The 21,598-nt window shown below is 35.0% G+C and overlaps 1 protein-coding gene across 6 annotated transcripts; it reads right to left on the reverse strand.

Moving 5' to 3' along the window:
* Positions 1-723: 723 nt before the first annotated feature.
* Positions 724-20,907, reverse strand: LOC119833603 (choline/ethanolaminephosphotransferase 1). 6 transcript variants are annotated; one of them, XM_038357687.1, is made up of 10 exons: positions 20,552-20,907; positions 18,751-18,991; positions 10,854-11,012; positions 6,559-6,690; positions 5,947-6,105; positions 5,639-5,764; positions 5,106-5,232; positions 3,804-3,821; positions 1,617-1,741; positions 724-1,382 (listed from the first exon to the last, which is right to left on the reverse strand). In XM_038357687.1, exons 1-9 carry the CDS (start codon positions 20,761-20,763, stop codon positions 1,671-1,673), a joined length of 1,245 nt encoding a protein of 414 aa, XP_038213615.1. In that variant the 5' UTR covers positions 20,764-20,907; the 3' UTR covers positions 724-1,382; positions 1,617-1,670. The 6 variants fall into 6 exon arrangements, with proteins under 6 accessions (XP_038213615.1, XP_038213616.1, XP_038213617.1 ...); XM_038357688.1 differs by lacking the exon at positions 6,559-6,690 and adding an exon at positions 7,043-7,174; XM_038357689.1 differs by lacking the exon at positions 6,559-6,690 and adding an exon at positions 8,673-8,798.
* Positions 20,908-21,598: the final 691 nt, after the last annotated feature.

The raw sequence follows: 21,598 nt of genomic DNA on the forward strand, positions 1-21,598 counted from the left end.
TGAAACACTAGGTGTTAAATGCATTGACTTTCATGAAGCCTATGATATTTTTTTAGTAAGTGTTGATTTTGTTTGCATTCAACTCGTTCAACAACTTCTAATGACATTTTTTATACCCAAGTGGTGAATATGCGTTAGAATGACTCTTGACTGCCCTTCTGTCGTCCATGGTATCGTATCTTGTTTTATAGTCTTCATCCTAAACGTTACTTTTAAACGTTTATAATATTAGTAGGATGTAAGTATATTTTCAATGGCAACAAATTTTAATATATAATTACTAGCTAACCCAGCAACCGCTGTTCTGCCTTACTCTTATAATTTAAAGGTGTGAAATATAGATGTTGGCCGATTCTTAAACCTACCCGATGTGCGCACAAACTTTCATGAGAATCGGTCCAGCCGTTTCAGAGGAGTTTGGTAACTGTCATTGTGACACGAGAATTTTATACATACAGTACGTCTGGAGTTAGTCTCATATGCGATTGACTCTATCACACTAATAATATAAGTGTAAAAGTTTTTTGTTTACATGTTTGTCCGTCAATCACGCTGAAACTACAGAACGGAAAGCGATGAAATTTGGTAAACAGACAAGATATGAGCTGACTTGAGCGATAGGATACTTTTTATTCCGATTAAATGATCCCTTGGATTAAAACACGAATTTTAATATCCGGTCGGAGCCGGGACCGTCTAGTGAAGAATAAATAAAACAACAAATAATATTATCAGAGTATTTATTAACAAAATCACCATGCCGAGTGCATCACATAAAGCAAATTCAGTTATACTGAACATTTACCTACTGCTATATATCGGACGTTTTATTTTATATTAATTATTTATAAAGGTCAATGTTTTGTACGTACACGATTTCTTCTTGGTCGAATGGTATTTCATAATAATTGCTGGATTAGAGCTCTAAAAATAAAAACGCAAAGAGCATAAACGATTTTAAGGGATTTGCCTGAGAAATTCAATTCTTTAATTTCATTTCTGATCAATGTTTATTATAAAAGCGGCGAGTATATTCGAATAAATAAACTTAGAGAGTTAAACTTAATTGTAACCGCCATTTGAGTACTGTAGATGGTAACCAAGAGGTAAGGATGTGATTTGTCTGTATTAAACTAAGTTTCTATAAAATATATAACGACATTTTTGCCGTAGCTTCAATCGAACTTACATCGAAATGTATCCAATTATCTTTTTCACATATTCTATAAGTATAAAAACAGCATTACAGCACTGCATCTATGCAGTGAAAGAAAAATCTTTATTATTAAAAAATCTAAAAAGCAAGTACATCAATAACAATGCCAATAGAAGGAACAATACACTTTTAATGACAACGGAAAAATATCTCAGCATTAATATTCCTTTTCCTTACCCTTCCCAGTCCTTTCCTTTATTCCTATCGCCAATCCTTTCTTAATCCCTTCCCAAAAAGTCGGCAATCCATTTGTAGAGGCGTAAGGTCTGCAAAGGACCTTATGCCTCTACAAATGTTCATGGGCGGTGGTAGCGCTTACCATCAGGCGTCCCACCAGCTCCATTGCCGACTGTAACATAAAAAAAAAAAAAATAAAAAAAAAATAAAAAAAAAAATATACAATCTTTCTAACATCGAACGACACAATTAAATTAAAGAAAACATTCATAAGTAACTAACTAATACTGTTATTATTTATTAACGGGGCAGTATCTTCGCTCTCTGATTTTTCGCTGTCACTCGTCACTGCAAACAAAATTATAGGTTATGTTGGAATTTCATTAATTAAAAATATAATAAGGTTACATGCATATTAGTAAGCTGAGATATAAAGATTAATTACAGTTATTGTAAAGAAAATTAATAATTTCCTACATCAGATAAAAACATTATTTAAACAAACACATCGCATTTCTATTGGACTTATGATATTTACTTGTTCCATTTTAAGCTTATAATTAAAAACATAGTCCAGCAAATGTGACCTTATTTGTTCTAGAGTTTACAATTGCTCTATAAATACTCTATCTATAAAATATTGACCCTAATTCTTCTACAGCTTAGTGAAATGAATTTTACAAAATTCCATTCTACTTTTCTATTCCAGTGGATTTTTCCAAAATTCTATAGGTTATTAAGAAGAAATAGATAGAATTCAATAAATTAAATAATTGAAGTACTAGATTGACGAAATGTTATTAATAATGTTTGTACATTAAAGATTCAGATATGAATAAATTTAACAATACATTAAACTTTTCAATAAAAAGCTTATTTTAACTACTTTTAACTATCTAATATTTAAATAAATTCATTTCAAACCACTTACAGCAGTAGCATTTAGTAAAAAATTTCAACGACAAAGTGGTATGGTCAATAAAATCAGGGCCAATATCGTACTACAATATACTCAACTAACTACATAATAATTAGCTAAAACAAAGCGCAAAGCAGCACTAACCTTAGCGTCCACCATAGCATTTCACTCCTAGCTTTTAGACAAATCATTTTATATTAATAAAGGTATAGGACTATATAGGTGTGGACTTATATGTACCAAACTATATGAACTTATTATAAATTTATCAAAAACCAAACATTGAAATAATAAATGACAAAACAGTGAACTTCAGAGGTAAACATATCAAATATATTTATTGTTTCTAAACTCATCATGTACAATGACATAATATCAGTATGTAAACACCACTGATAGCGCTGTAATAAAACAATATTCAAAATGTACATACGCTTATATTTCACATAAAAATACACTCCACTATACTGTTACAGTAACATGTATTTACATCACACTTCACCTATCAAGCTAGCTTGGAAGAGAAATACTCCATTTAGTAAAGCATAATTCCCTACTGAGCAAACACTGTTTCATTATTGACGGTGGTTTAAATCGCATCAACATTGAATCGCGGTTTAAACCCGTTTAAATTCAAGCTTCTGTATTTATAGGAGAAGATACATATTTCTATTTTACAATTTCAGATCAATACTATGTACTGATTTTTACAAATCCAACAAAACATAAATTTTATGGCAAATTATTTGTGATACAAAATCATTTCTGCAATTATATTATGAGTAGACTTTAGTTAAGATTAAGTATAAGAGACAAGCGCTTCTAGCGTATATACTACATATAATAATACATAAATACAGACAAGGTTAGCCGACACCACGCTCGAGTATTATCTATTAAGTATTAATTTATTCGTATTTGAAAATGAAAGTGTTAGAAAGGAGACAAGATTGCTAAGACAGAGCATTATTTCCAGCGCGAGCCGCACGCTAGCTTGAAATCTTTATGAATATAAAATGATTTTATTGAATGTAACATTTTTATAGACACGCACTGTACGTGATAATAAGTTGGAAGCTGACACACGGCTCGCACTAGAAATAACAGATATTTGGCGATATAAACTAGCTTAACATTCCTTAATCGTAAAATTGTCTACATTGTGATCTTTAGCGACGGATAATTGTTCTATCACGTGTCATTTTATTATATACTAATAATTGCGACTCGTGGAAGTTTTGTCATTCCTCTTAAGTTGTTTTTTTTCATATTTTATTTCGATACTTTTTAACGATATTATCTCTTTTCGAATCAAATTTAATCTAACGCAATTATTATACATTGAAAGTGATTTTAGAACTATTTAATCTCTAATTTATGATAACAAAAACGAAATATCCAATACGTATATATTCAATAAAAATTTCACGAGTCGCAAAGCACCCACACGGACTTACTGCACAAAACTTCCTATGTATATTTCATGATTACCCTTGCTGAGTTCCCAATCTAGAAACCAATAAACTCATTATTCCTATAAGCTTTAGAGTCTAATTTGCTTTACGTTTTGGCGAAAAATTGTCAATAACGTCAACACGATGGTACAAATATCATTTAAGGAAAAGTTTGTAAGTCTGTTAGTTTTATAACAACTGATCAACACGGGCAAAATACAAAAATTATTTACAATTTTTTGCGGGTAGACATGAAAACATGTCTCTCCATATACCCGCCATTGGAGTCATAATGCAAAGGACATTTTCTAGGTCTTTAGTTTGTTGCTAATTGATGTCACTTAAAGCAAGTTGAACCGAATATGATTTTATCTACTTAAAAAATATAACACTTATCAATAACATAACAAAAGCCGTCAAACGTATTTTTGGCATCACACGCTAACAATCAGACAAAGACTATGAAGTATTCCAAAGCCCCCCCCCTCAACCGACAGTTTCAGTATTGTATTCATTTTAGATGTGTGTATTAGTTGAAACAAACATCTATACTGTGATAATATTACGTATTTAAATGGTCAAATCAGATCATTATACACGATCGGTACACGGGCTTACATGGAGCGAGTTCCACACGTGACTGGTATACTAGCATCGTATAGATGGTTTTGTGAATAATTAGTAAGAATACATAAATATGGTTTTGTAAATAATTAGGAATAATACAATCGTTATATTGTAATATAATGTTTTTATTGTATAGCGATTTTTTTTTTGCTTGAAATTAATAATGTTTTACCGTGTAATTGTACCGTAATTGTAATTGAACATTTAAAAAAAATGAAACTATTGATGTATAATTAAACTACGTATAATCAAGACTAGTATATCAGTGTATTACGTCATTGGCCTATGCGTGCCTTTACGCGCAGTGTAAAACACGCGTGTGTGCGTCGCTAGGCAGCCCCGCACACACTCTCCCAAAGCGGCGCGTGCGCACCGTACACGTACACATCGACAGAATATTTGCGCAGAGACATTTAATTCAATATCTTTACAATAAAAATCATTATTATATTTGAAAACAGTTTAACAAGACGCATCCATTATTATGTTCCTAGCGTACCAGTGCTATACACGGACAACATAACACGCGTGTAATCACTGCCCACACCTAGAGCACACGCGGGCAATCTCGCCTATACACCACCCGTCAACCAAGTCTACTAGGTCGTAGGCTTGGCCGACGGGCGGTGTACAGTGCACAGCGGCCACGGCGGCCGCGCGGCCTAGGTGTGCGGTCGCCTGGCGGGCGTGTTGAGGCGGCGCGCGTGCGTACCGTTTCTGTCGGCGGCGGGCTTGGCGCGCGGCGGCGACGCGATGCGGAACAGCTGGATGTGCAGGTGCTCGCAGATCTCCAGGCAGATCTGCCCGCAGTAGCGCACCAGCTCGATGCACACCCACACCTGGAATGGGCAGAACGATAAGAAGCAATGTGTATTTAATAGCATGAGGCGATAAAAAAACAAATAAATTATGAAATAACTGGAAGAAGTATAAGATGATATATAAAACTATCTGTGACCATGACTAACAGACGTTGGAGTCAATCAGACGCAGTTCGTAGTATCATGACTTGGCCTTCATCGACAGAAGAGCTATCCACCACTAAAGTAATTAATTGATCTCCGGCAAACTATAAGTTCGAGGCGCAAGAAAAAAAATCACCAACTTCATTGTATTATTATTAATATTAGTTTACATGAGATTACGAAGATTCATAGTATGTACTACTCTGCTTAAAGTTCACACACAACATTTTCACATATATACAGTAGTATTTATTTATCAAATGATACATAAAACACTCACTGTACATAACCAGAGCACATAGTACTCCGGCAGCGCGTTGTTGAAGTACTGGTTGAGGAACAGCATGGCCGGCCCCAGCATCGACCAGTCGTAGTACTCCATCTCGCTCTTCGTCATGTGCGCCACCTGAAACAGATATATGGGGCACTATAATAACCCTTCACCCCTCTAATTCATATTTAGACTGTACCCCCACAACATTTAACGTGATGAATGGGATTGTTCAATGAGAATCAGTGACGAATTTTTATCTAATATGTTTAGAACAACTGTGCATGTATTACCCATCCTTGACTGGAAGTACTCACCACGAGCCTATTAGTGACTTTAGCGGCGACCATCCCGAAAGCCAATATGTAAAGCGCCGGGTGGTTCTCGTACACTTGCGACTCGCTTTTCTGGAAGATGATGAAGGCCGGCACCACCACGAACGAGAACGGGATCACCGGTGATAGGATGCTCGTGCCCTATGAAAGCACTCGCTGTAACTTTGTTCTTAACTATACCTGGTTTTTAGCCTGTGACTTCTGAGTACAAAAGTTTGGGCCCTTGAATTCAGATAAAACTAAAAGTAAGAAAACGAAGTAGCTATTGGATACTTTTGTATTCAGAATGTAAAAATAATCGGCTAAAAACCAGGTATAAATAAGAAAATGAAACCCAAAAACACATGCTGCCAATACAAAACAAAACTCACAAAGCAAACAGCAAACTATGCATGCAAAGCTAGCCTCTACTGACTACACATTGAATACAATCAACACAGGTTAGCCACAGATAGTTAACGGGGTAAGACAAGGACATGTTAACGTCGCATCAAACAGTTAGCCGCTGCGCATGCGTTAGGTGGCGTCACGAGCACGTCAAGTCACGGCGAGCGTGACGGACGACGGCACGATGCTTATACAACAAACTCTTACTGCGACCGTGGAGCCGTTTTTCCCAACTCCGCCGCGCATTATGACCTTAACGTATCCGAAGACCAGGAAAACTGTCATCAGGACGACGGCGTAATTAGACAGCAGGTTTACGCTGATGTTTATGGTCGGAAGCTGATTACATGCGTTGATCGCGAACGGTCGGCGGGCGACATGCGAGTTAGGTCCGGCGGCGACAGCGTCGAAAAATAAAAAAAAAACACATGCCATTATTGCTAGAGTACTGAAGTAGCCGGTGGTGGAATGTGACATCTTCACTCATTCCCGCTAACATTGCGACACAAAACCCGCGTCACACTGCTCGGTATGGAAAGGCGAACGATTAGTCCTGCTTTTGTATGAATGATTCTTTTGACTGGACATTTATCGGGAACGCAAACACTAGTGTGTAGATGGATACGCATTTGTACAAAGCCTGCCCACCACCTCCTATCTTAATAATCAGCTCGTGTCGGTGCGGTCTTACAGCGACGGTTGATCCGTTTTTCCCGCAGCCCCTAACGCGGAAGGTCGACAGGAAATTGGTGATAAAATATAGTTGCCCGGCCACAGCCAGGGAGAATATTTGGAGACGCCACGGCACTTCAAGGCCCGGAATCTGTGACCAATTTGGAATTTACAAGCTACGTAGACAACTTGAATGCATTATTTATCCTTGTCTGGATTAGGCTGACTGTAATTCACTAAATTGTCTGGGAATCAAGCATCATTACGATAAAACGCTTCTGTTCTAATACCCCGTTTGGATACTCCACGTTAAAACAAAAATAATGGTGGTTAAGAGAACTCCATGACGTTAAATGGTTTGCGGAATGAGTGAAGACCCACATGAGCTTACACCCAACCACGTTGAGGTTAAAATAAACATAAATCACTATAATTTTGCCGTCTCTTTTCAAGGTCAAACTCGTTAATCGAGCTCAACCTAAAAATTACACAATCGAGTACATGCTATTAAAAAAACCCACATGATAAGCGACAAAACAAAAATGTTAAAAGAATTTGTCAAATAGAAGCCGTAACAACTCCTGTACCTAATATACAGCTACACGTATACAAGATAACGTTTAGAAATTTAGTAAAAACTTAAATATAACAAAACGGTAGTCACAAATACGTCAGCTACAAGGCAACGAAGCGAATCCATAACTTTTAAATCTTAAATTATATCAATCTACCCTCAACACACTATGAGGATTAAGCCGAACTATAATAGTCAACATCTAGGTCTACTATGGCGTGGGAGTTACGACAATTTTAAACATTTAAATTTTCCCCAGTAACAGATCTCTCACTGATGGGAATACAACAATATGAAGGGGGCAATCGTGGCTAAAATGGTACAATAATTCACGTATAACCATTGTTAAAATCAAGATTCAGACCTTTTGTGAGATATTTTGTATCTCAAATTGGAAAACAGAGAAATGCGATCGTATGCAGAAGAGCGCTAAACTAACAGAAAACTCAGATTATTTATTTGGGAAATGGCTCCAGTACCAAAGATGGAACATTATTGATAATGTACACTGGACATATTTAGTATAGAGAAATAGAACTTTGAGAAAAATGTTTTTTTTTTTACAAATTCTATTAGCTCCTAATTGTTACAGAAGAAAGACACACATTGGTCTGATTTAAATTTAACTAAGAAAAAAATATCTTTGTCTAAACACATCAATTCTATCTGAAAGTGATTCGATAAGGTATCCTTAATTTCACCATAAAGACAATCACAAATGTATCCCATTAGTCCCATTATTAGTGCTATTACCAACTACTTCCCCGAATCTAGGATCCCAGGTTTGGTGTCTTCACTAGTACTGTGAGCAGTCAGATAGTTCTCAGACCAGTGATTCCACGAGACCACACGCCTGGTATCCACACCCCATTGGTTCCGTCCACACGCACTGCGTCTACCAGCCCTTCACTACTACTCGAAGACTTCTCTACTGTCCCAGTGAGGTGACCCGGTGGGCTCACAGCACGAATTGTCTACTATCCCACTAGTCTCCACCAGTGGGTTCACAAGACAGTACTGTCGGATGCCAGCCACTACCCCAGTGCTAACTCCCACGCCACATGCAAGTGCTCACGGCGACAGTGGAGCCGTTCCTGCCGACGCCGCCCGCGGCGATGGCGGCGCCGAGCGAGCCCAGCGTGAGCGCCGCGCCGGCCAGCGCCGCGCCGCCTAGCGAGTAGCGCGCCTCCAACGACCCCACCTGGATCCCACCACCCCGTATCAACTTTTTGTAGCGCCCTACCGCTCAAACCCCTTCAATAAGCACTCCTTTCAATTTGCGTGTCACCTCAATCGAGCTCGATTCCTTTTGGTCGTATCGGGTGATTCAGAGGCTATTGTAGAAATATCCAGATAGAAATACCCCGAAAATAATGCAATTTAGGTTGTGGTTATAGACTGTATATTTATTGGCAAATGGATTTCATTTGTCAAAAGTAAAGATAATACTGATATAGGATAACAGAAAAAATGTGTAGACTGGGGTACCTTTAATCCACCCATTTCATATCATATTATGGATATTTTTTTATATTTTAAAATGACTGGATCTTTGTATTTGTATGAAATGAAACAATCACTATGTGTTTAAAAACTTATGTGGTATTAGAACACATTAAATTAAGTACCACCGGCCGCACCCTCCCATTTCCACTTCACATAAATACAATTCATAAAATAATTAGACTAATTGACAAGCCAGCAATCTTCATAACATTCATTTTGAGATTGTTACATCAATTTTATTGTTCACGTTTTATATAACGTAAGAAATTATCATTCGTTTCAAATAGTTTTTTTTTTATATTAACGTTAATTGATAACGACATATTTAAATATTAATACATTAAATAACTACAGCATATAAAGTCGATAGTCCATTAAATATCCATTAAACACTAATTGCTACTGACTACCATTACCTACATATCTTATATTACTGAAACACTAAAGATAAAATAAAAATAATATCTCATGTGGGTATTTTTAAATAAACCAATAAACATATTAAACAACTGTAAATGAATATTTTCCAAAACAACTCTAACAGATGAAGAAACTTAAAATATATAAAATTACAACGATTAGAAGGTAAAGAAAACTGTGAATAAAATAAATAAACCAATTATTGTTATCTAAATATAAAATACGAGAAAGTTTCGCTACAAATTTAAAATAAACTCTTGTTACGGTCGGTTACAATTAAAAATTATGTATGGTACCATCTATAAAATATTTTTATAAGATTCACATAAAATATTTTAATATAATGATATTAAGTCACTTCAAAGCATAGGTGATCCTTCCTATTTATATCCAATGCTTCATATTTACTTATAGCATCATTCAAATAAATTTAAATGCTTATAAATATTGGCATGGTCTAGGTAAGTATATTTACTTAGTTCTCTGATTATGGCAACTGGTATATTTGAAGTTTAGAAATTAAAGACTTTTTAAAGGATTATATATTAAGGATACTCGCGTAAAATCAAACACAAGAAAATACCATACTTGAAGTTTTAAAACTAGACACTGTTACCATTTTTAATAACAATAATAATCATTAAGACCGCTTCTTCCAGTTAAAAGTAGTGCGAGTGTGTGTTTATTAATTCTTGTTGTTTTCGTTAAAAACAACATCTTGTTTTGAAGTCGATTAATTAATTAGAAGAAAATGAGAATATAATTAAACAAAATGCTGCTTTCACGTAATTTTCTTTGTTTTCTTTTAATGTCTATTACTTGTAATTAAACATTATCGATTGTAAAAAGTTTTCTTTTGGCATCATACAAATTTGTGTAATGTTATTCGGGTTGCGGAATTTAAATATTTCACTAAGTTAACTAAAAGGAACTATTTCGCAACCTGTTTAAAACAAAACAATTACGTTTTGAATATTTTAATTTTAATGTCGATAAATCGCTATTTGCTTATAAAAGTCTAAATTTTCTGTCCTCGACGGTATATTGAATTTATCACACAATTATTACCTAACGAGGTCAATCGTACAAAAATAACATCGCAATATTAACAATTCCGTGTTTGTAGTCAACAAACTCGTTTCTACAATTCAATAAGTAACTTCTGAACCCCTCTATTTAACCTTCAACTTTGAAGTTTAAGGATACTCGTTTAATGAATTTACTTCTGGCTCCCGTATATTTACTCCCAATACATATTATAGATAGTACCAATTCAACATAACTTTCAGATCATTGCATACGAGACTCTAGTCGGCGAAGTCAACATTACCTGAGCGGCCCAGGCCTCCGGGCCGAGGGTGGCGGAGATGAGATGTATGATTATGATAGCGTATTGCGCCTCTGTGACGTCGATCCGGCCCATCTTGAGCGTGCCAGTGACGTACGCCTGCCAGTGCGCACAGTAGAATAGCGTCATTGCGCAGAAACACTGGAATGTAAGGATTGCCGATGCAGTTAAATACACGTTAACTTGTGGGTCGTTTATGAGAGACGTTTATTTCTATTATCATATTTTACTAGCTATGCACTGCGGTTTCTCAAAGCAATGGCGTACATGTTATATTTAACACTGAGATATATATTTCATCAACTATTCTATACTATTCAATCGGTCAACTATATATAGACAAATAGAGTCAACTCATGTACTTCCAAGTGTTTAAATATGAGACTTGATTTTTTGAGTTTTTATCATAGTATAGATTTATGATTGTACTATTAATTAACAGTCATACTCGACATTTTATTGAATTTTATATCATAAATATTACAAGGAAAATGAAAATAATGTACACATGTGTGTTAAAGATATTTAACACATATAACAAAGATAATTTAACAATCGTCAATTCAATTCAATTATATCGCTAATCGATTGGCTTTAATATCTTAATTATGGCTTTATAAGTCCTTAATTATGGATTAGAGCTGCTGCGCGTTTAGAGCTGAAATATCCGTAAGCACTGAATTGGCATTTATTAATTAGAATGTGCCCTTTATGAATATCAGGCTAAGTAAATTTGTTATACCATTTGTTTAACAATATTTTAATATGATCAACACAGTCCAAAACCACGGATTCTGATTATTATCCTAGCTTTTGCCCGCGGCCTCGCACGCGTTAATACGGAGTAGTTTAGTAGATGTTATTATACATAAAAACCTTCATCTTGAATCACTCTATCTATAAAAAAAAACCCCATCAAAATCCGTCTCAAAAAAAAGAAAGCGACTTTGTTGTATAATATGTAGTGATTTCTATGCAGAGAACTCTCAAACATAAAAGAATAAAATAAAAAGGGCCATGTAATAATAAATAGTTGTATCACACGACATGGTAGATATAATGTAATTATTTAAAAATAGATGATAAGAAATCTGTCAATGGAATCGCACGTATTGGTCGCAGCCGATCAGGTGAGGTCTTATCTCATAGCGTGAGATAAAAAAAGTATAAAATACACATTTTAAATAAATATCAATCGACGCAATGCGAAATATTATTTGTCACTATCAACAAAACAGTGGGAAATGACGTTTTCGAAGATTAACATGATGATATTCAAATTGTAAACGAATGCGATATAACCACAAATTGTGGTCGACACAAGGAAGTGCTACAGACATCTGAAAAACATTATATAAACTAAAGAGAATAGATTTCAATGCATGTTTTTAATGATTAATTCGTTATAACTAACCATTTACAGTTATAATGCTTTTACAAATAGTTAAAATATACCAGTGTACAATTTGACCGACTCGCACTAATTTAAACTAAATAATTAAGATGCAAACGTAGCTCAGTTAAGAAATTAGAAACTTTTTAACGGATTTTAAACGCGATTTATTCATTATATTAGACTGACAGTCTCCCCGAGTTCACGCTCGCTGTAAAGTGTTCGAAACGTCGGTTTAATAATATAATGAATAAATCGCGTTTAAAATCCGTTAAAAATTCTTTAATTTCTAAATGTATAATACTCGCGTGAAATCAAACACAAGAAAATACTATGTAGCACAGTTTATTTACCAATTACATAATAACAAATTGTTGATTCATCGCCATGACCTTGTATCGGCCTATTACGTAAACAGACACACACACACACACAAACATGACAGGGGGTCGCCTGTTTTGGGCAAAATGGAGTCACCTGGCAACAATCCAGACTCGGCTTGCCAAGTATCTCGGGTGTTACCAACGAATATAGACCGAGTTTACATTAGACCGATCTTTCACCTCGCAGCACCGAGCTTTGAAAATATCGTTTTTGGCAGAGCATCAAGAAGTTGGCGAAATCTGTACTTTTAATTTCAGGCAATTTGCTTTAAGAGGAATAGCTGTTGATATTGAGAGGTGAAAGTTATAGTAGCGACTAACTGCGCCGCGCGGTTTCGACCGCGGACGGACCCATGGGCTATATATAGTATAGCATATATTCGTACTTATATAGCTCATCATCATTTAACATCAGTTTCATTAAAATCCATTCGGTAGTTTGTTACCGTGAAAGAGTAACAAACATCCATCCATCCATACTAACAAACCTTCGCGTTTATAATATTAGTAGGATAGCTTCCATCCTACTATTATAAATGCGAAAGTTTGTGAGGATGGATGTATGTGTATGTTTGTTACTCTTTCACGCAAAAACTACTGAATCGATTGCAATGAAATTTAGGGTCTGTTGCCTCAGAACATTCGTCGCGGTGCACCAATTTCAATTTTTCTTTTTTTTTGTTTTTTTATTTGAAAGTTGGTACCTCCACAATTCTTAAACATTCACTAACTGACCAACATAACTGCTGTCAAAGACAATCTTTTTGTCCCACACACGTCACACACTTCATTAATTGACGCTACAATGCCAGCTACCATTCTCGATGAATGGACTATTCAAAACAGAAATACATTTTTAAGACGAATCAGCAGTTCCTGGGATAAGCTCGCTCAAACGAACAATCAAAGTGCGTCGTCTTTAAACACAATAAGCAATTAATTCGAAATAAATCGATAACACAGTTAATTGTGATGATACCGTTAATAATAATTACACGGTCAATCACTTTTTAACGTATCACATACTATTGTATATAGATACTAGCTGTTCGCCCCGGCTTCGCCCGTGGTACATATATATAGCCTATGTAACTCAGCGAAGCAGCTTTCAAGTGATGAAACAATTTTTGAAATCGGTCTAGTAGTTTATGCGTAAAAACGTTACAAACATGCAAATATACAAGAGTTTCCTATAGAATATTAATGTTGATATATTGGACAATAAATTGCCAATTCTTCAGTATTCTGTCATTAACTGCGAAATTAAACAGCGTATCTGTAGCTCATATAAAATATGAAGGAAATGGTGAGCCAGTTTCACATCAGTGACTATTTTAATAAGCCGTACGCGGAACAAACGATTACGCGAGTTAGTTCCAACGACTCCTCTGCCATCAAATATTGAATCGATTTGTACCTACACGACAGACTATCATGGCACTATCATTTACACATTAGCTTTACGCCCGCGGTTTCGCCCGCCTTGACAAACTAAAACTAGGATATTTCTCGTTTCTGCGAGATTTCTATTACACGCCGGTCTTATGTGGGGGTATTACCCCGGTACGAGCTGGTTCAATTCGTGCCGAAGCGTTCTCGACTACCACATACAATTAAAAAAAAATCTATTTTCTTAATCAGGTCTTAAACTATTTTCGTACCGAATTTCATCCGAATAGGTCTAGGGGTTTTTAGAAGAGACAAGACAGAGAAACTTTCGAATTTCTTATATTACTAGGAATGTTATGCTTTAATAACTGACGCTCTTACGCGACTCCAAGAATGGATTATTATTAAATATATCAAATATATGAAATATATTAAATAAGTCGAAGATATTCCGACGCACCTAAACAAATACGATCGAAGTGCCGTTTACAAACAAGACACAACAGCTTCCTATGCAAATTTCCTTCAAATAATGGTAAACGGTACCCGGTACGAAACAACTGGTTTTGATTTACTATATGAATAACCGTGTACTACTTGAGCTACTTTCTCGAGACGGACATTCGAATCAGTAGTCGGCGTGCGAATGATGTTGAATGCACTCGAGCAAAGTTGTCTACTACGTCAACCCCCAACCCCACTACACTCCAGAACTCTTACCAAGCCTATAGAATAGGTGATAAACTGTCATTTATTCTTTTCCGTTACATATAATCCCACTCAGCTGACATACGCTACTAAACGGGAAATTAAATTCTAGTGACCGAACGTAACAGCGCAATTAAAAACCACGAGTAGGTTAATTAGTTTCAATAACCAACCAGCGATATCCTCCAACCTTGGACATGCACACGTTGCTCCCCAAGATTAAAGTTTATTTCACGGAATTGTAATACATTTTATACTACATCCGTATTTAATTTCTCACACCGAGAAGTGTTAAGAGTTCACTGACATCGCGTTAATCTAAATGTGTGATATATTTGCATTTGTATCGGACCATCCGTCGACGCCGCTGATACGTGGACGAGAACGAGTTCGTATCACAGCGACGTCATGTCGCCTGCCAGCGTGACTATATTATATACGACTGCAAAAACAATATAATATACATAGTTATAATGAGTTGTGGCCTCCGAGCGAGGTCAATGTCGAAGATTCGAGTCTTTGAAGTATGAGGTTTGAGAAATTAAACTGAAAGAATTATTATATCATCAAAACGTTCATAATGTCGCTGCTCCTAGCGTAAGCGTGAGCGTAAGATAAAGAAAAAGAAAAACATTTTACGTAAACGAAGCCGCTCTCACTTGCTGCTCTCTGTAAAATATCTATTATAGACTAAATACACTGAAATAAAATAATTATATTAATCGATCAACAGAAGAAGAGTTTGAGAGAAAAATATTGTGATAATCTATGCGCGATATCACAATTGTCACCCCCCCCTATTCCGTCATTCGCATTATTCAATGGAACAGAATAACCAATACGACTGGGGCGAGAGCTATTTCCAGTAGACGAGTATAGTATCTAATCTATATAGTAATACAGGCTAAATTCGAAGACACCACAATCAATAATTCACCTATGGAAAACTCGCTGCAAACGACAGGTACAATCCAAGTAATTACGAAACGGAACAGACATTTAACGTAAACTAAAGTACGCTGCTAGTTAATTGCATTTGAAGTACAATTTGCAACACTATCCTTTCACAAATTGCAATTTGTCGATGTTACAACACAACCTGCTGTGCTGATTCCTGTACACGTTTCACTGTATTTGAACGTATAAGAGGACCGTTTATGTATTGATTTTTGATTAATTATTTGAGCAAGTTTGGGTGGAGCTTGTAAGAAAGAATGTTCAAGATAGGTCTTCCCTATCGAACAGTTCTTTGGAACCATTATTATATATACATATTACCTATGTATTAAAATGTAAGTAATAAAATAGGAAATATATAATATATACATAATTGGAAAATAACAACCAGTTTCTTGTCGGTTCTTCTCTGTAGAAACTGCTTTCCGAACCGGTGGTAAATGTTAAAAATATCTTATGACTATTTAAAAGTGCTTCTTTACGAAATCTAATTGAATAAATAAATGTTCGAGTTTGAGTTAGAACATGTATAGTAGGAAATATATTGAATTTGGGCAAAATACCCATCAGGTAAAAGGGGAATTAAAACATTATGTACGTTGTATAGAATTTTATGGAATAGTTAAATGTTAAAAGCTTTACAGAAAAGTTAAGATTGGTTTCTATAATCAATGCAAATATTTTTGCTAACTGGTGAGTTTGCTAGTGAAAAGTTTTTCCAACTATACACTGTACGATATAGAAAAGTTGAGCCAGCAGCCAGTGTGTAATCTTCAACCACTGACATCTTTTAGGAAACCAAGCGTCGCAATTAACATGGACCCAAATATCTAATCTATAAAGAATACAATAAACTGCTATCACGTCACTATCATGCGAAACTGATAATGCCGAAGATAAACACTCTGTTTACGCACTATTTACTACGGGACTTGCGACTTATAATTGGCGGTCGCAAAATTTGTTATCGCCAAGGTGATTGATTCAGCATACTTTTGTTAATTTTTAAACTTCAATAAAAATTACGTATTTTAATACAATATAAGAGAGCATTAGAAATCAACACAATTACGACGTTGGGGACTTCAAGAAAAGAGAGTAAATGTCACTAAAAGGCCGACAAAGCACTTGTGACACCTCTAGAGTTGCAGGTGGTGACCACTTAACAACAGGTGGCCCGCCTTCTCCTTTGCTTGCTCTGTCATAAATAACACTATATTGTTATGTCATGCCTAGAATGGACAGAAAAATCACGTATAATGGAAGCTTCTGTATAACAACAGGGGGATTACTAAGTTTTAAAACAGGCGCAATTCCAGTGTGAGGTCAAGACTGAGCTGTAAAAGTTGTCTAGACTTATCACTTTCCTACATTGAAATCGCTCCTGCTTTACGACGTCATGGCAGACCAACAATATTCCGAATTCGCGTAGCAAATTGGCCTCAAAAGCGCCTCCGTTACGTATACGTATCAATTCGAGAGGCTCGCGGAGGATGAATCAGCCACTTGTGAGTAAGAGGGACATATATAAAAGGTATAATCTAAAATTCAGTCTATTTAGTGGAATTTCACGTTTCAACGCCACGAGAAATGCATATAGTATTGTATTTTCCAAACGTTTGCGTTCAAATGCTGAACAGATAATCTTTAAAGTTGATTTTTTTACAGATCAATGGCTGGCTAATAGGTATTATGGTTCAGCTTTTTCTTATCCGAATTGTAAACAGAAGTATAAGGGGAATAGATAAACAAAGTAATTTCAGAAACACACAAGGTATTGTAGGAATTTGCTTCAAAACAAAACAAAAATCAACTGTATAAGAAATATTTAAATATAAAAATTAATCAAATAAAAATATTTTTAATTCTTAACAATTTCTCATTTTTGATGCATTTGAATGCTATAACACAAAAAATTAAATCTTGACTTTGAAATTTGATTTTACCTTTGAATTGTAAAATTTCCCATAACTAGGTGTGTCCGGAAAAAAAAAATTATAATGCTGAACAAGTATCTACACTGAACTTCTCTTTTAATATGAGTGCTTAGTATACAGATATAATTATTTTCGTGTTCGTTTATTGAACATGTCTTTTTCTATGAGTGCTTTTCTGTGAGTGTTTACACACAGATAAAATTTCAAGTAGATATCTTAAGCGAATCAGCTTTATACCAGTTAGTTCGGGTGCGATCGCGCTCAAAAGTCGTTTGTTTCCCACAATCTGCAAGTGAAATCGCGAAACTCAGATAGTACCAATGTGAAGATGTTGGACTACATCATTTAAGAACAATGCATTTAAAAACTCTTTTGCTTTTGAAGCGATAACTTCATATAGGAGCGTACACAGCTTCGTTACGTAACGCGTTACGGCGCCAGTCTATCTGGCTCTCCTTTCCCCCACACATACGGAGAAATTAGTTAATGTTATCTATACTGTCAGGCATTCTGAGACACGTTTTTTTTAATTCATAATCAACTACTATGTATGTTCAATCCGGATCCATATAAATTATACAATTGATATGAAAAAAAAAAAAATTAAACCATAAACTGTCATTTTTTCAAGAAACTACAGTAAACATAAGACAGACTCAATGATTGTTTAATTTCCTTGTAATTCAACCGCAAGAACATTGTTTGTTTTCAATTCAAATATTTCATCACATCACATCATTAATCATGAATATAATATGATTTTTTTTGGTTTTATTTAAGAACAAATGAATAGATGATTTTAAAATACTTTGAATCAAATATCTATATGTTTCAAATATTTCAAATATTTATATGAGCCGCAATATATAGATTGAAACTAGATAATAGATAACAAAACGACTGATTAAATGAACAATGAGGTAATGATTTTACAAGTTACATCATTTGTTTTTAAAATCAACGTTAATTTAAATGTAAGCTTTGAGAACTTTTTCTAATATGAGGAAGAGCTCACATGGCACAAAAACAAATTAAAGTACCGACTATAAGACACTATTAATCCATTTATTCTTCTTTTTCACACTTATTCTAATTAGTTGTTCAGAACTAACCTGAAAGAACATCCAAGTGGGGTATTCTCCAAGCTTAACAGCTATACAGGCACCAAGGGCTATGAACACAGTAGATATGCTGTCACAGCCGTGGTCAAACAGCTCCCCAAGGGGTGACTGGCTGCCCGTTCTGCGAGCCTGTTTGCCATCGATAGCATCCAGGCTCTGGTAGACAAAAACACCCAGAGCGCAAACTGCGCAGGCCCATCTTGGTGGATCCTGTCGGGCATCTGGACTGTACCTGTAGTGATAGGATGTTGATGCGTGATGGCGAATAATAATTTATTTTCGAGGTACAGGTTACCTAATGATTATATTACATGTGAATTGTGTGTGAAACATCTAGCAGAGGGTTTTTTATCTGTTTCACTGAACAATTTTTGAGATAAATTGAAATAGATCATTATTTAAGTAAGGGAGGTCCCGTGACCCCTAGAAAGGTATGGGGCATATGATATTCATCTGTTTCACTGTTCATTTTCTTTATGGACAAGTAGGTGATAAGCCTTCTGCGTCCTGCCAGAGATGTATCCTGTATCTGTCATTTATTTATTATATAAGTAATTATATAAAAAAAAAAACATGACAAGAAGCCAACAACAAAACTGTATAGTAAAGAGATGGGATTTTTTTCAAAAACAAAGCACTTGATTGTTGAAGTTGAACATATTCGTTACTTATGGGCCAGCTCACACGGGGGAAAGAACCCCCTACAGAAAGTTTACGTGAAACAGTTACATGACAATGCTAAGTTTTTCAATAGCAGCTGTGTATAGCGGCTCATACTCTTTTCCTTATCTAACATTTCTTTTCTTCCCTTCATCAATACCTTATATTTTAAAGTCAGCAATCTATCATATGAATTTATAAGAAAATTTGAAACATTGTTGATAAAATTGTAATTGAAACATAATGTCAACATCCTCCAAATGAATTATATTTATACATTATACTTATATTGACATCCTGTTGCTTGTGTACAATAAAGTATCAAGTTCACTTCTAAGAAGTTGTAATTCACTTTGTACTCATAATAAGTTTAAACTCCAAAATAGGACATATACAGTATCAATATTACTGATATTTATTTATATACTAGCTGCACCCGGCAAACGCTGTTCTGCCTTACTCTTATCATTTAGGGGTGTGAAAAATAGATGTTAGCTGATTCTCAGACCTACCCAATATGCTTACCAAATTTCAGAGGAATCGGTCAAGCCGTTTCGGCGGAGTATAGAGACTAACATTGTGACACGAGAATTTTATACATAAGATTAATATACCTTATGTTAAGTCAAAAAATATTTATTATGAAAATCAGATGTCGTGTTGGTTTCAATAATAACAAATGACTAAGCAGAGCAAGTTCATTTTAGTACAAAAATATTAAAATGTGAATAATGATTTATATTTGAAATATGGTATATTAGGGATGAGAAAGCTTATGATTCTATCAATTACTCATTGTTATCATCAAAGTACACCTTCTTTAAGCAAATTAACAAGCAGGTTAACATTGATTTATTCATAAAAGTGTAAAATACATAATCTTTTATATTTTTTTACACAAAAATCATAAAAAATATTACGAATGTGAACACCAGTGTTTATATTGAATTGTTTCAGTTTATGGGAACGTGAATCGAACGAGACGATTTCAACAGTTACGTTTTTATACGAAATTAATTATGTAGGTTATAAGAAAGTACCGATTTCGTTGTAATGGAAAAAAATGAAAGTAGTTTCGCTATCTCTCCGTGACACATATTTTGCAAATAACACCAATTAAGGAGCTACTTACCACACCAGAATAAGTGTTGTGACTATATTTATAATTAGACCTAATATTGTAATGAGATTCGGTGCGAGCCATAACGGCGTTTTAGAAACCAGCCAGCACCACCATGGTTGAAGCCAGGCATCAAGTATACTGGCGCTTGTACAAGAATACTTGTGTTCACTAAGTCTTTTTAACTGTGCAGCGTTAAGAATCCTCTCCTTATAAAACTGCATTTTTATTCACTGTCACGACATTTAACGAAACAAAACACTGAACTCCCTCATAAAATATCCGTTTGTTGCTAATTTTAAGTTGTGAAATTCGCACGACACTTCGCGAGTCACGACCACTTGTCATTCAACGATTGACCATGGACAATCTGTTTTTTTTTTGGTAACGTGTGTCAATGTGTCATACGATTTTCAGTTCGGAATCGAGTCATCGACTAAAGAATAAAGACAATGATTTGAGTATGATTATATTTTAAAATTATAATACTTGTTTCATTAGTTAGTGATTTAAAATTAAATTGTATTTTTTTATTTATAAAATAAGCCAATCACAAATTTTCACATCGTCGGTATTGTATAATATCTAAACTGATACATTTTTTTTAATTTGTTCGTTTGTTATGTTTTAACTCCGTGTCAATCGCGGCGAAATCTTACGATTTGGTCCGCTAGCGTAAAATTAACGAAATACAAGTTTATGTAATTAATGGGAGAAAACATATACATAGTAATGTACGGATAACTATTTACCAAGGACCACAATGTTTTTATTTCTCCTACACTTAATGGTTATTGAGCTCAAAACCTCTCTCAACTCTAAATTTTACTTATGTGTGAAGTATCATATTTTCTCTAAAATACCTTGCTATAAAAAAAATTATTACTATTTGTGGACAAATAAGGTGAACACTAGACAGGTGCGAAAACTAAGCAACAGTTTCTTGACTCCCTATACGTATGTAGTAGTATATACGACATACAATATATTATAAACAGTGTATGTATTTTTAAATTATAGAATACACGCTGCAACAATTAATTATTATGTACGATAGAC

The sequence above is a fragment of the Zerene cesonia genome, chromosome 17 (genome assembly GCF_012273895.1).
Source record: "Zerene cesonia ecotype Mississippi chromosome 17, Zerene_cesonia_1.1, whole genome shotgun sequence".
NCBI classification, from domain to species: domain Eukaryota; kingdom Metazoa; phylum Arthropoda; class Insecta; order Lepidoptera; family Pieridae; genus Zerene; species Zerene cesonia.

Coding starts and splice junctions, on each gene's coding strand:
- LOC119833603 (XM_038357692.1), bottom strand. CDS start 20,763: ATGCAGTTTTATAAGGAGAGGATTCTTAACGCTGCACAGTTAAAAAGA. Junction 5,765..5,946: donor AAGTCACTAATAGGCTCGTG/GTGAGTACTTCC, acceptor TATCTGTTTCAG/GTGGCGCACATGACGAAGAG. Junction 5,233..5,638: donor ATGTGCTCTGGTTATGTACA/GTGAGTGTTTTA, acceptor TGCCCATTCCAG/GTGTGGGTGTGCATCGAGCT.